The 16,217-nt window shown below is 38.3% G+C and overlaps 1 protein-coding gene across 1 annotated transcript in view; it reads right to left on the reverse strand.

Annotated features, from left to right (window-relative positions):
• The window catches only part of DOK5 (docking protein 5), a 178,601-nt gene that overhangs the window by 92,928 nt on the left and 69,456 nt on the right, over window positions 1–16,217 (reverse strand). Inside the window, exon 2 of the mRNA XM_032255943.1 lies at window positions 5,300–5,407. Coding sequence (XP_032111834.1) covers window positions 5,300–5,407 — 108 coding nt within the window. The remainder of the gene's footprint in view (window positions 1–5,299; window positions 5,408–16,217) is intronic.

The raw sequence follows: 16,217 nt of genomic DNA on the forward strand, positions 1-16,217 counted from the left end.
GGTTTTCACCATGTTGGCCAGGATGGTCTCGATCTCTTGACCTCGTGATCCGCCTGCCTCGGCCTCCCAAAGTGCTGAGATTACAGGCTTGAGCCACCACGCCCGGCAGTCACTCCAATTTCTTAACTGTAGGAGACTGTGAGGGGCTGCAGGGGGTTAGGCATCTCAAAGATGGGGCCGCTAATGTTGCCGTTCCCAATTTCTTTGACTACACAACATTGTTAATCATGAAAGGCTTTTTTGTACACGTTTTGGGAAACGCTAAACACACGATTTGCTGGACTTGTCCTTCTGGTCCAAGGTGAACCGAATCCCTGCAGACTCAGCCCTATGTGATGATGAGGAAGGGAAGGTGTGACTTGCCTTAGAGGCCACCTTTACACAGAAAGAGGTTGATGTGTCAGAGACATATACCATGGCAAAGCTGGGATGGGAACTCAGGCTTCCTAAATCCAGGACAGGCATACTTCCGCCACATTATTTGCCTTGGTCTCTAAAGCGGTAGATGGTCTTCCTTCCATTCAATTTCCTCTTAAGCGTTACTCATTGAAAAAGTAAAACTATGCACACAAACTTTTGGCTGGGCATGGTGGCTCACGCCTGTAATCCCAGCACTTCGGGAGGCTGAGGTGGGTGGATCACCTAACGTCGGAAGTTCAAGACCAGCCTGGGCAGCATGGTGAAAACCCAGGTGAAAACCCATCTGTACTAAAATGTACAAAAATTAGCAGGGTATGGCAGTGGGCACCTGTAATTCCAGCTACTCGGGAGGCTGAGGCAGAAGAATCGCTTGAACCCAGGAGACGGAGGTTGCAGTGAGTCAACACAGTGCCACTGCACTCCCGCCTGGGTGACAGGGTGAGACCCCATCTCAAAAAAAGAAAAAGTACAACTATGCACACAAACTTTCAATCCCTTCTAATTAGAATAAGCAACATTATTTTCTAAATGAAAACAGGGAACTGGTGTTAAACAAAAAGGTCAGGAACTATATTTAAAGTCACCAGAGCCTTACTATTGTTGCAATGACAGTTAATCAAATCCACAGCCATCTCTGACAGCTATGGGTGCTTGAGGGGTGCTTCATGGAGGAAGTAAAGAAATGAAAAATGAATTGTTCTATATATGCATTATTCATATCTTTATTTTCCAATTTTTGCAAGAATGTACCTTGAGCTACATTTTCAGTGAGGGGGTACCAAATTTTTAAGTCTACAGTCTTTTTCTTATGTTGAAACTTCTAAAAAGAGTCAGATATGCAAAACTGGCTTTTTTTTTCTTAATATCTTTAAAAATAAAATGGAAGAAGTACTGTGCTCTTATAAATGGTACAGATTTCCTACGGGAAGGATATGTCTACATGCACCACACCACCTCTATATTGATCAAACAGCATGATGTACATTTCCTCATTTCTTTTGGAAATTGATTTATTTATATTAGAATAAACTCTAAAATTTGGTCACGGTGTGCTACTTATAACCCCAGTATTTTATTATCAAGATTCATAAATTACACAGCATTTAGATGAAAAATGCATATCTCAGAATTACTCCAACTTTTTATATGCCCCAAGAGATTAATACTAAATGTATCAGATCTAAAAGAGTAGAGGATGAATCAGCTACAGGAATTCATCAAGGGCTTGGAGGCTAAATGTAGATAATTCTTCCGTTCTAATGCTTTGAACTTTGGTTAATGAATATTATAGATGAAAGAGAATGTGGCTTACTAAGTTCCCCAAAGATATTCATATTAAATTCCAAAGCCAGCAGGTAGAAGTCTGAAATAGGGCAAATTTGTCCTCAACTTCCCTTTATTCATTTTGCATTCAAGTAAGTGCTTTTTCATCCATTTTAGTTTTATATTTGTCTGTCCTAAAACATCCAAATCCTGTTTTTTTTCTGTCTCCATCACTGCCCATCCTATTTTCTCCAAATCAAAATTCCTTTTCCTGGTTTCAGACGCCTCAAATGCAGATTTCTCCTGTTAAGCTAAATAAAAGTATGACACATAGACATCTGTATGGATTCCATTGCCTCTATTGATAACATGTCTTGCTTTTTAGCCCATACTTTTAAAAGTATTCACTGGCCAGGCATGGTGGCTCACACCTGTAATCCCAGCATTTTGGGAAGCTGAGGTGGGCAGATCACCTGAGGTCAGGAGTTCAAGACCAACATGATGAAACCTCGTCTCTGCTAAAAACATAAAAATTAGCCTGGCGTGGTGGCAGGCACTTGTAATCCCAGCTACTTAAGAGGCTGAGGCAGGAGAATCGCTTGAACCCGGGAGGCGGAGGTTGCAGTGAGCCAAGATCCCACCATTGCAGTCCAGACTGGTGGACAACAGTGAGACTAAGTCTCAAAAAAAAAAAAGTGTCTTAAACTTTGTGTTTGATTCTAGCAACTAATAGTGAATCATGTCCCCTGTCCCCCCGCACTCAAAAAAAAGATCCCTGTAGACCTTAGTTTATGTGGGGGAAAGGAGAAGACAATAGGAAACAACCAAGCATGTTATGTTATGATGCCCCCTAAGAAGAGCAATAAGAGGGATGTGGAAGGAGTGAGTAGGTTGGTTCCATTTCCAACAAGGGAGTCAAGAAATGGTCACACTTAGAAGAGGAATTTGAGCAATGCCCTGAACAAAGTAAGGCAGCAAGCTCTAAGGGTAACTGAGGGAGAGCATTCCAGGAAGAGGGAAGAGAAGGTATAAAGGGCAAGAGGCGCTTGGCATCTTCTAAGGAAAGAGAGGAGCCTGGGGCACCTAGAACAGAGGAAGGTGGGATTCAGGAAACTCAAAGATGAGGTTAAAAGGGCAACAGGAAATCAAATCAATCCCATAGACCAGGGACCCTGCGATTACATGATTTGATGGGTACTGACCAGTACTGGTCTGTGGCCTGTTGGGAACCAAGCCACATAGCAGGAGGTGAGCAAGCATTTCCACCTGAGCCCTGCCTCCTGATTCTCAGAGGAGTATGAACGCTCCTGTGAACTGTGCATGCTAGGGATCTAGGTTGTGTGCTCCTTATGAGAAGCTAATGCCTGATCATTTGAGGTGGAACAGTTTCATCCCGAAACCAATCCCACCCCAAACCCCATCTGTGGAAAAATTGTCTTCCACAAAACTGGTCCAGTGCCAAAAAGGTTGGGGACCATTGGCGTAGACCATTATAAGACCTTGGCTGAGGATGTTGCAGCAAAGAATATCGTGATGCGATACAAGTGGCTTGAACACACGCTACAGGCCCAAGAATTCGACAGCCCACTGCCTAGGGCCCCAGTGGTGGCAGGACAGGCTGTGAGCTGTCTTCAGAGTCTCCACACATTTTGAGCATAGAGCCAATACCATTTGCTGATGGATAGGATTTGAGGAGTTCTTATATTCCTTCCTTATCTTCTTTCTTCTCTTAGGTATATATAGGTCTGTCAGTAAAACATAGCTTATTTCTTATTTTGTCTACATTCAGAAAGGTTGGCATATGGAATTGTGAAGAATCAGATATTTCCAGACATCTATGGAACTCTACCAAAACAAAAAAGACCAATGGCCCTACACGGTGACCAGACAGTGCAGGGGCTTGGGGTGAATTCCAAAGTTACAGACCGGCTAAGGTTCTCAAGGGAAGACCTGATGTGGAACTGTAATTTCTGGCCACCTAAAGCTCTGTCTGTGTCTAGACAACAAGCCAAACATATTCCTGAGTATTTTGATTCTCTTTTTAAGAAATAGCTGTTTGAGCAAAAATAAAGCAAGTCATCCCCATAGCATTGTTCACCATCTTGTTATTACGTAAAATACTGGGTATATGAGGGATAAGTGGGACATGATACATCTGGTTCAAAATGACTGGATACAAATAGTTTGGAGTGTTACAGAAGTGGAGAATTTGGCTCGAGATTATTTGCAGGGTTCAGAGTTATGCCATCACGGGCTTCATGATCACTGTATGTAAATAATACATTTGTAATTCAACAACTCCTCCTTGAGAGAAAAACATATATATTTGAATCGTGTCATTTCATATTTGGTCTATGAAAGATAAATGGTAGAGAAAGTCTGGACTCAAAAAGGTATAAGTGGGTTCTCCTTTGGAGAGAAAGAAGGCTAGGAGTGGGAGAAGCTTCATGGGGTGACGGGGAAATGAAATGCATGGAGGATGCCATGCCTGACTCCTTCTCTACCTGTCCCAAAAGCTTGTTTTGTGCTTATTTTTCCCTTATGTACATGCAGATGTACCTATAAAGTATGGCACAGTCCTTATTTCTCTAATTTGAGAAGAAATGCAGCCTCCTTTACCATTTTCATCATCATATAAACCAAGGTGTCAACATAGACCCTTTGTAAGATGTCGAAAAGTCACTACTTTTGGTGAATTTGCACAAAAGGAAAAACTGTTCACTTCCCCCACCTCGCCAAGTTTCTGTTCTAATAGATCGACTGGTTTCACATACAATTTTAAATGGCAAAGAAGGCTGGCCCCAGTAAATTCTCACCAAATGAGGCTTAAAGACTCTTCAAGATGGGAAGCCAGAATTAAAATGTTCTATCATAAAAATAAGCATAGTTCCCTCACAGACAAAAGAGTAGTATTTTCTCCATATGAAAATAACCAGAGCCTCAGAAGAGTGTTAACCATGTGCTTTCACACGTTTTCATGAAAAAAGAAAATACATAGGCTGCGTGTTAACAAGGACCATGAAAAATATATTGCCATGTAGAAGGAAATACTTAGCTAATTTGTGAATCTAAGTGGTAAGTAAATCTTGCACTTACCTTAATGAGTTTTAACACACAGTGACTATTTTTAGTGAGGAAGTCTCACTACTACTAAGAAAATTTAGTCATCTAACTAAAAGAAACCAACAAATGGGTCGAACTTCTTCCTTGTCCACAGTTACCTGTTTTCTGCTCCTTCCCCTCCCTCCTCTCTCCCCAGATTCCCCAAGCATTGAATGAGTGCCTTTCTACATCAGGCAGAGTCCCAGATACAGTGAGATCTAGTCCTTATCTTCCTGGGGCTTCAGCGTAGGGAGTATAACAACATGGAAGTCCCATAGAAGAGATTGGAAAACAAGAATAGCAACAGCAAATACCAAGAAACCAGAAGAGTCCCTTTACATTAGTCAATTACTTTCAACAATTAGCAAGCAGATGTTATTTTAAGGGTATTCTGTCCTTAGAAAAGGTATTGCTTGCACCTTTGTTAAATAATTTAGGCAAGTTTTCAGACTCAATAATTCCAATTGCCTCCCTATAAATAGATCTCTGGAAGGCCACAGCAATGGAGTCTTACCTTATGATAACACCTGAAATATGCAGCACGTTCATCAGAAAATTTCTCCAGTCTTTTTGGACCTTTGCTTGAAGCTTTCTTGAATACTAACCAGCATCGTTGATAAATCTGGAAGGAAATACAAAGACTGAGCTTGGCATCTCCACTGACTGACATTTGCATTTAAATGTTTTCTTTCTGATGTTTTCACCTGTGAAATATTTGCAAGGCAGAAATGTGATGTTGCTTTGGGAAAATAAAGTTTTAAAAAATCAAAATTGTTTCCACAATGGGCATATTATATGTCATTCAGACAATTACTGGAATCAAAAGAAAATCAGTATTTGAAGATAAATTTCTTCATGCTTTGATAGAAATATCACTGGCATATTTCAGAAAAAGTCCCAGAGATAAAAATCCCAAATAAGTACAAATAAAACAGACATTCAAGGCACATGTTAGAATTTCAAATGCAATTAAATCTGAAAACCATGGGCTTGGTCTGTGCTAAAGATCTCACTGCCCATCCTAGAACCTGACAGCTCAGGGTTATCATCATGTGATATTCCTCATAATGGATGGTGAAGAGTTGGACCAGACACTAAACTAACTAGCTAATGATTGGCTGATTAACACCAACCAGATTCTTGCTTAGAATATCCAACCCAGAGACTCGAAGCTTACTTCCAGAGGTGCAGACCAAATTGAAAGGTCAGTGCTGGTAGGTTTAAACAGAGGTTGTTGGCCATGTTGAATCACTTGCAGGACAGTTAAACAGTGCAACCTGCTACAGGGAACTAGATCATTTCTACTCTAGGTAAAAGAGACATTTTAGTTCTTTGCCATTTTTCAATTCCTAATATTAAGATCTAGCCTTTCCTCTGGGTTTCTTGGAAATCATCTGTACCCCCAGGAACCCATCACCATCAACATCACTGCAACTTTTAATTAAGCTAGTTTGAATGGGGGTCTTCAAAACTACCTTGAAGAAAATAACTAGTAAAAAGTATACTAGTACATTAAAATATTAATAATGCCAAAGACAGAAAATGTAAAGAGCTAATGAACAGATGAAAAACGATGTTCTCCAAAAGCAAAATAAAATGAGGCGTTTTAAACCTAAAAATTAATGACTATAAAATAGTAGTAATATTTACTGATGGCAAATGTTTGAGTGATAATATTATGCTCCACTGATGATCTGTAAAGGCCATTTGACAATAAATAACCTTAAAAAAATAGAAATCTATCCTAAGGAAAAATCCCCAAATGCGTCGAACAATACAAAATGAATTCCACTTTCAAGTGTAGATGGGTGGATGCTCTTCAGTCACAATTATCCTTGATCCATAAATCACCTTGAATTACCACACATATGTAATTTTGTAAATTTTCTATATTTGACCCATAAATAAATTTTATGTACTAGAAAGTTTAAGAACCTCTGAGCTAGTAAGAAGAAACAAAACAAAGTCTACATAAAATATTTGGTTCCTCAAACCAGTCAATTTAAAAACCTCTTATAATTATATCATATCTGGCAAATGGGTGAGGAATTCAAATTTACTACTTGTCTGCAATGTTTAATATATTCCATTTTTCTCTTCTGTCTCAGAAACTTGAACATAAATTAACTACTTTGTTCAGGGTGAAAAAATGAAATCCACTCTACTCTGAAGTTTAGCTCTAAATAAAAGGGTAAGATACATGTCTGATGCCACCGAATGTACAAAAAATGTTAGCAGTATTATTTACAATAAAAAAATTAGAAATTACTCACATTTCAACAATAAGGAGTGACAAAGTAAATTATAACACTTCTATGATATATAATGTAATATATTTACTTATCTATAGAGTAACAGTAGTTATTTATATGTAGTAAATATGGTACACATATAGTAAATATGTAGTACATTTGACGATATGTAGAATATATATATAATAAATATTATCCATCTGTAAGATAACATACATAATTATTTTACAAAAAAATAGTGGCCAGGCACAGTGGTTCACGCCTGTAATCCCAGTACTTTGGGAGGCCAAGGAAGGCAGATCACGAGGTCAGGAGATCAAAACCAGCCTGGCCAACATGGTGAAACCCTTTCTCTACTAAAAATACAAAAAAATTAGCTGGATGTGGTAGTACACGCCTGTAGTCCCAGCTACTTGGGAGGCTGAGGCAGGAGAATTGCTTGAACCCAGGAGGCATAGATTGCACTGAGTGGAGATCACGCCACTGCACTACAGCCTGGGAAACAGTTCAAGACTCTGTCGCGAAAAAAATAGTAATATGGACAATATACATAATATTTATATGGTAAATTATACTGCATCTATAATGCATATGTCATCTATCTGTAGGATAACATAGGTGGTTAATCTGAAACAAATTTCAGAAGGAATTTCCAAGGACACGGGAAAGTGTTTATATTATGTTATTGTCGGGAGAGGTGAAGCAGAATATAAAATTTCTGGGTCATAATCTCCACTATACTAAAAATGCATGGGAAAAGACCAAAAAAAAAAAAAAACCCCAAAAATGTAGCCATGTTTTCTCTGGATCATGAGAATAGGTTTTGGGTTTTGTTTGTTAGTTTAATAAAAGTTAATAATGTATGGCTGGGCATGGTGGCTCACACCTGTAATCCCAGCACTTTGGGAGGCTGAAATGGGTGGATCACTTGAGGTCAGGAGTTCGAGACTAGCCTGGCCAATGTGACGAAACCCCATCTCTACTAAAAATGTAAAAATTAGCTGGGATGGTGGCACATGCCTGTAATCCCAGCTACTCGGGATGCTGAGGCATGAGAATCACTTGAACCCGGGAAGCAGAGGCTGCAGTGAGCCAAGATCATGCCACTGAACTCCAGCCTGGAGGCAGAGAGAGACTCTACCTAAATAAATAAATAAATAAACCACAAAACCCTGTAAATGAAAAAGGAGTCTGTTATTTCTTAAATACCCAGAGGTGTTAGTATACTCAATTCTATTGGTTTTCATCCTGCACAGTTATTAAATCCACCAAGCAATATAAAAAAAAAATGGAGACAAAGGTGGAACAGTAATTCAGCAGATGAAAAGCAACCTTTCAGTGCACAGTACTGAGGCAACTGGACATCCACTGGGGGGGAAACAAATTTAAAAACTGTTGACTTAAACATTAAAACATCCACCTTATACAAACATTAGCTAAAAAATAGACAAATATCAAATAAAATGGTAAAACTTTCAGGGAAAAAAAAGAAAATGCATGGGCTCACAGTCTGGATAGAGTGCTTAGACCTGTTACCAAAAGCACAATCCACAGATGGAAAATTTGATAAACTGGATCTCATCAAAAGGAAAACTTTTGCTATGTGAAAAATTCTGTGAAGAGGATGAAAACACAAGCCAGACACTGGAAGAAAAGATGTATAAACCACATTTCTGACAAAGAACTAGTATCTAGGATAGGTTAAAAAAAAAAAAAAAAACCTCAAATCACAACAGTAAAACAAACAAATAACCTAATTACAAAATGGGCAAAAGTCATGAACAGACATCTCACTGGAGAAGGTGTGCAGATGCTCGAGAAGCACATGAAAACATGTTCAATATCACTGCCTATGAGGGAAGTGCAAATTAACATCACAATGGCTACCAATACACATCTATCAGATTGGCTGTAATAACAATAATACCACCACCACCAAATGCTGACAAGGATGTGGAAAAATTGGATGACTCATACATAGTTGGTGGGAAGGTAACATGGTACAGCCACTCTGAAAAACAGTGGCAGTTTCTTAAAAAATGAAACAAGCAACACACAACCAGCAGTTTCATTCTTAGGAATTTATGACACAGAAATGAAAACTTATGTCCTCACGTACAAAAAAATCTGTATATGAATATTCATAGCTTTATTCAAAATAGCCAAAACCTGGAAGCCTCATAATGTAGAAATCCTTCTATGGGTGAATGATTAAACAAACTGTGGTGCATCCTCCACATGGAATACTACTTAGCAATAAAAAGAAATTAACTCTTAATATCTGCAACAACTTAAATTAATCTCTATAAGAATTATACTGAGTGGAAAAAACCAAATCTAAAATGTTACATACTACATGACTGCATTTGTATAGCATTGTTTATGTGACAAAATTATAGAAATGGAAAAACAGATTAATGATGGTCAGAAGTTAGAAATGTGGTGGCAAGGGGCAGGGGGAGCCCAAGGTTGTAGGTTTGAGCTGTAACAGGTTAACATGAGAGATCCTTGAGGCAATGGAACTGCAGCTTCACTACATCAATGTCAATATCTTTGTTATGATATTGTACTGTAGTTTTGGAAGGCTTTACTACCAGAGAAACTAAGTAAAGAGTATAGGAGATTTTGTAATATGTCTTACAATTGAAAGTGAATTTACCGTTATCTCAAAATAGAATGTTTAATTAAATTTTTTAAAAAGACAGTAAGATGTAGAGATATTAAAGCAAGATCTTAAAATTACAGCCTAATCTAACAAATATCATCTACATTCTTCTCCAGTCCCTTTTTTTTGCCATTAGATCACAGTCTAATTAACCACTAGACTGAGTAACTTTAAGAAAGCAAGTTACAAGAGCCATTGGTAAGATTTCAAGCACAAAATCCCTTTCAGAGTGGAGATTCAGCCATGAAAATTAACATTCTCAGTACTATGGTTGGCAAGGAGAGTCTTATCAACATCTTGCTTATGTCTGAATAACAGATGAGACAATTGGCTCCCTTAAAATATTACCACCACCTGAGGACTGTAATTACAGTGGGAATGACTGTCACTCTGCTTATTCAGATAAAAGACGTGAAAAATACGTTTCTTGTTGTCATTCTCGTATTGGCAACTTCTTGCTTTTGTACATGCCCCAAGAATGTGCTCAGAAATTGAACATGATAAAGGTATGCAAAACTTATGCCTACTGCAAGAAAAAATATCTGCACCAAGAAAGATATTTTACATTGCCTCCATTTTCAGACCCAAACTTCGATGAAAGCATTTCTAACATTTTTTAAAAGGTGTTCATTTTCTTCACGGTTGAACCAGTATTTGCCTGGCTTATGTCCAAAAGCTGCTGAACGCAAGCTAAAGGTTCTTCAATTTCAGGTTGAAATTGAAGAAATGCCTGAAATTGACCCATCTGTATTAAGTCTAGGGGACTTTTTTCTCATTTCTTGTTTTTCTTTTGATTTATGCAGTAGTAAGGACAAACGAAAACATTGGTGCGTTAGAAGATAAAGAAAACTCAAATTTAGTTTACGAATAGGCAATCTATGACGACAAACTGTAACATACAAACACACAGTACAAAAAATAGTACGAAAGTTGAGAGTAATGTGTGTAATCAAGATCCTTCCTTTATTGTCATATATCAGGCCTCAGGGAGTCTCACCATGTGGTCCAGCATCACTCAGGATAATTGTTAAATATGCAGATTCCTAGAGAGAAATTCCAAAGTCTACTGAGTCAAAACCTCTTCAGGTGGGACCAGACAAATTTGCTCTCCACCATGTTTTCAGGTGTTTTATCTGTAATTTGTAAGTCAATGCCACAAATATTTATAAAGTACTTTTAGACGACGCTATGCCTCCCTCTTAGGGCTGCCGACAAAGACTTCTAAAAGTGCTTCAGGATGAGGGCATCTGAGATGGATGGCTTCCAAAAGGTGGCACATGATGGTCTTTGAAACAGAGCAGCAGGAGCTGCCATTCTGAGTTTCAGAGAGACACTGAAGGTGAAATGTAATCCATTAAACTAAACTCGAAATTTCAACTGCCAGCACACTGTTCTAAGAACACAACACCAGAAGAGCCACCAAGTTTCCAGACGACTAAAAGCTTATCCTAAATATCTCAGTATTTAGAGAAAATAAAGCAGGAAGATTTACTAAATACGGTAGCATGTGGGGACTACTTGGATTAACACTGGCATTGTTTCAAAGAATGACAATTTGACAGTTTGAAAATAATCCCATGCACTTAATAGTTTAGGGCAGTTTTTAAAAATTAATTCATTCAACTGTCTCCTTTATATTTTATATAAATATACTTGTCATTTATAGTATTATTTAGTTAACATCAAATTGACTTTTTAAAATCACATATTTTTATGTTTTTTTCCTTCTTTTTATTCAAAAGAGAAATCTTTTGAATTTATTCTTTTCTTCCTTCTTTTTATTCAAAAGAGAAATCTTTTATTCCAACTATAATAGTTTCACTGGCTATAAATAGTAGTTAATCCAGGCTGGATGTGGTAGTTCATGTCTGTAATTCCAGCACATTTGGAGGCCAAGGTGGGTGAGTTGCTTGAGCCCAGGAGTTCAAGACCAGCCTGGGCAATATGGTGAAACCCTGTTTCTATTTAAAAAAAAAAAAAAAAAAAAAGTGTGGTAGTGCATGCCTGTAGTCCCAGCTGAGGAAGGAAGATCACCTGAACCCAGGGAGGCTGAGGCTGCAGTAAGTCAAGATTGTGTCACCCTACTCCAGCCTATGTGAAGGAATCTAAAAAAAAAAAATAGGTCATCCTAATGTAAATACACTGTATGAGAATTCAATGACAGTAAAATTTCCACATTGAAATATCTCACCCCTTATACATTCATGTTTCTCAATTTAGGACAACTGCCATTTGGGGCTAGAAAACTTTATAGTTGTGGGGGTTGTCCTGTACATGGCAGGACGTTTAGTAGCACCTCTGACCTCCACCCACTAAATGCCCATAGCAAATTTTCTTACCTCCACTGAAAACTAAAATTGTCAAAAATCCTCTGGGGGGCAAAATGAGAACCACTGCCACAGCTAAATGCATGCTGATCTGAAATTGTATATGTGTCTTTGTGAATATCTTCAAAGCCTCTGATTTGAACAAGTCAATCCCCACAAGCCATTGTCAAAGCTTAAGCAGATAAGCACATCACACAGTTCCAACAACCTGAGTGGACAGACAGCAGATTTAGTAGTGGTACATGAAAATCTCATTCAGCCTGTACTTTGTTGTTTGTGGTGATGGTTTTATTATACTTAATTTTCAATCTTAAATTGTCACCAATCCATGTCTAATTTGTTCTACTTTTCCTTTGTCTTTTCTTCCTTTAAAATTTGACACTCTTAATAATTGCTTAGCCCTGGTTTAAAATCTCTAATATTTTGTATTGGCCTATTTTCCTAGTAAAGAATATTATAGTAGGTTTACCAAAATTTCCAGTTCCAAAAAGCAGCTGAAACAATTAAGAATTTGCTTAGAATTCCTAATTTTACTGTAATAGTAAGCCTTCACAATGTCTTGAACAGAGTCAAAATTATACTTCTAAAGGATTCAAGGTCAGTTATGAAGATAATGGCAAACTTTGATCACAAAATATCACGCAAATTATAGAGAGTAAGACAGGTCTGCTTAAGCCTTTATGATCTACCACAGGAGCTGGCAAACTTTCTGTAAAGAGCCAAAGAGTAAATGTTTTAGTCTTTGAGAGTCCCAAGGTCTGTATTGCAACTACTCAACTCAGCAGATACAGCAGGAAAGCAGCCATAGAATATATGTAAGTGAATGGGTGTGGCAACCCTCTAATAAAACTTTATTTACAAAGCCAAGCAGTGGGCCAGATTTGGCCTATGGGCCATAGTTTGCCAACCTCTGGTCTATGGTAGTATTTCTCAACTCTTTAAGCTCAGATCTCATAGAAATCTGTTTGACAAATCTCTCCAGGAAGAAATAAAAGTTATTATGCCTTTGGCGGAATCCCTATACATTCCACATCTCTCCACAAGTCAAGATTCTACTCCAATCAAATTATATTAATATGTTGACTTGAGGCTTTTTCAACCCCCTCCACCAAATGTCTGGTCTCCCTATCCACTACTGGGGAGTCACTGTTCTGCAATTAATGTGGATGCCATCCCGAAGAGCACGTTCTCATGCAGACCCATTAGCAAACCTATCTCTAGCACTGGGCTGCAGTTGGGTTTCTATAGCCTATGAAGTAAAGGCACAATCTAACTAAGTAGTTGAAAATTGTTTTCCATTTTGCTAGGATTCTCTTTCTGCAATCACATAGACTTTTTCTTCTCAGAGCATTCTCTCCAGACTCTAAAGATATATATCCTCACAGTGCTGACTGGATTAGCCTCAGTTCTCATATGCTACTCCTATTTGCACCTACTTTACAAATCAAATCAAATATTTTTCTTAGGCAGGATGTTAATATCAATGCCTACCTAGCATTGGCTGAACTCTTTTTCTGTGCACTGTGGAATGCTGAGCCCTTTATGTGCATTATTTCAATTAGTCGTCCCAACATTCCTGTTTGGCAGATTCTATTATTATTCCTATTTCACAGATGAGCAAATTTTGTTTTAGCGAGGTTAAGCATATTACTCAATGTCAAAAACTAGTAGAACTATGCCAGGGTTCCAACCTTTGTTTGCCTGAATCTGGAAAATAAGCTCTTAAGCACTACTCCAGGATCTTTCTCAGAAAAGTTGTACTCTTAGGGATGCATAAACTCATGCTGATGGTCGATCCATCTGTAAGAAGTTTATTTTCACACTTACCATGATCTAAAAAGAGACACTTAGTTGTAACCATATGCTCTTTCGTCTGGACGACTACTTTATAGATAATCTATTTCAGTGTGACATTTGCATTTGTGATTTTAAGTTCACTCACTGGCACTAAGTGTTCACCCACGGTGATAGTTTTGAAGGGTTTTTTTGTGAAGCTGGGGTCTTAAGACGTTAATCCAGGACACCATGTATCCTAGCAATCTGCCATAAGTATTTGCTTTGAAAAAAACTCCATATTATCTCTCCTTAAGTGACAACATAGTCAGTGTCTTTGACAGAAGCACAGGAACCCAAGCTAAGTATTTTTCTAACTATATTAGAATTAGATGTTACCTCACGCAATTTCTCAATTCTTCTTAGACTTCCTTATTTCTCTCTCAGCCTCTTCCTCTTCATTTGCCATGGTGGTGGCAAACTAGTGTTCAGGCTAAGTGACTCCCCACTGGCCTGGATAGTCCACTACCTGGGGCTGACCAGTCACTTCTCTATGAGTGCCCAACCCTCCCATTTGGCTGACACTATTGTCTCAGGCTCCTCTGTCACTTTCAGGCTTTTCAATAGGCACATAAAATGGTGTGGGTTGATACAATCTAGAAATCAAGGGTGGAGATGTTAACCATGGAGAATCAGAAGATAGGAGCTTGCCCCACAGGTAATACTCCTCCATTCCATCTGCCATTTTCAGTAAATTCCTCCTGCAATATAAGAGCAAAACTATCTTTGCAAAAATTATGACAGTGAAAGGGATTTGATCTAATCAGCTCCCATCTTGCCTTTAACCTCAAAACCGCCCTTAGTCATCCTTGGGCTTGGGCCAACCTAACATTGGGAGAAATTTAGTTTATGATCTAAATGATAATCGCTTTTCTTCAGAACTAAATGGCTTTTGTAAAGCTTATGAAAGACCACCAGGTTAGGAGAATGAGAGGAGCTATTCCGCTAAGACGTAGGTATAAAGAATTACCAGCCATTATTCTGGCAGTCACAAGGTTTGCAGCTTCTTCAATTACTCCTGCAGATAGCACCACTAATGTAGAGCCTAAGATTGGCCCTTTGAGTTATCTTTTCAGGCTTTTGCATGGCTGACCACCAATAGCCGCACCCAGATTCATGACTCTTGACTCAAATGATTCTGTGGTCCCCACCCAGCAGTGGACTCAGTGCACAAGGACTGTTTTCCTCACTCCCTTGATTGCATCCACAACCAATCAGCAGCACCCATTCCTTTGCCCATTAAACTAACCTTGAAAAACCCTAGCTTCCAAATTTTCATAGAGGCTCTTGTCTCCTGTTCAGCCAGGTCTGTGTGAATTAAACTATTTCTCTATTGCAATTCCTCTTTCTTGATAAATTGTCTCTACCTGGGCAGTGATTAAAATGAACCCATTGAGCAGTTACAAGAGCATTGGGCTGGAGGATCTCTGAGGCCAAGAAGGCTAGAAGTTTCCAGTCCTATGAATGACTCTTTCATGACAGGATTTCATAGTTGGTGCTTGAAGACTGCAAAAGAGTGAGTTCTATGGCCTCCCCCAATCATAATATACAGGCTGCTACCAATTCTACTTACCAAAATAATGAGCTGGGTCAGAATCAAGTATTTTATGAAGGGAAAAGAAGATCTTTTTAATGAGTAAACAACATGATTCTATGCCTAAGATGCATGGATGCCCTTCATTTGTAAGGAAAGAAATGCTAATTTGGAGAAAATTGCACAGTGGGTATGAAGATACATTTTAAATTCACTGTAAAGAAAAATACCAGCAAAAATGGGATAATTAATCATAAAATAAAATATGTAGAAAGAGAATTAAAAATACCTAAAAATCCACAGGGAATAAATTAGCTATGTCAACACTTTACTGGTGGTGAGGTAAATCAGCACAACCTTTCTAGAGGCAAAATTATGTCTTCAGTTTGACCCAGAAATACTACTTCCAGGAACTTCCCTTTGAGGAAATAATTAAGGAAATAAGCACATATATGGAAATAGGGTTATTTGGATAAAAAACTGGAAATACTCTAAATGTTTCAGAGGACTGGTTTAATTAATCATGGCAAATCTGCAACCTCAAGGTTACCATCATTGAAAATGATGTTGTAAAATAATATGTATACCATAGAAAACACTATGAGTAAGCTATTAAGCATATAAAGAAGTTTGTCCCTGCTTTTTAATCTGTTTCTCTTCTAATTTATATACGTATACACTCATTCCGTAAATAAGGTGCAGGTTACAGTTGCTCACACAAAATATGAGCTATATTTATTCCTCTCCTTCCCTCTCCTCTCTCTCTCTCTCTCTCTCTCTCTCTCTCTCTCTCTCTCTCTCACACACACACACACACACAC

Source organism: Sapajus apella, unplaced genomic scaffold (genome assembly GCF_009761245.1).
Source record: "Sapajus apella isolate SASKATOON/1434 unplaced genomic scaffold, GSC_monkey_1.0 scaffold92, whole genome shotgun sequence".
Lineage (NCBI taxonomy): Eukaryota > Metazoa > Chordata > Mammalia > Primates > Cebidae > Sapajus > Sapajus apella.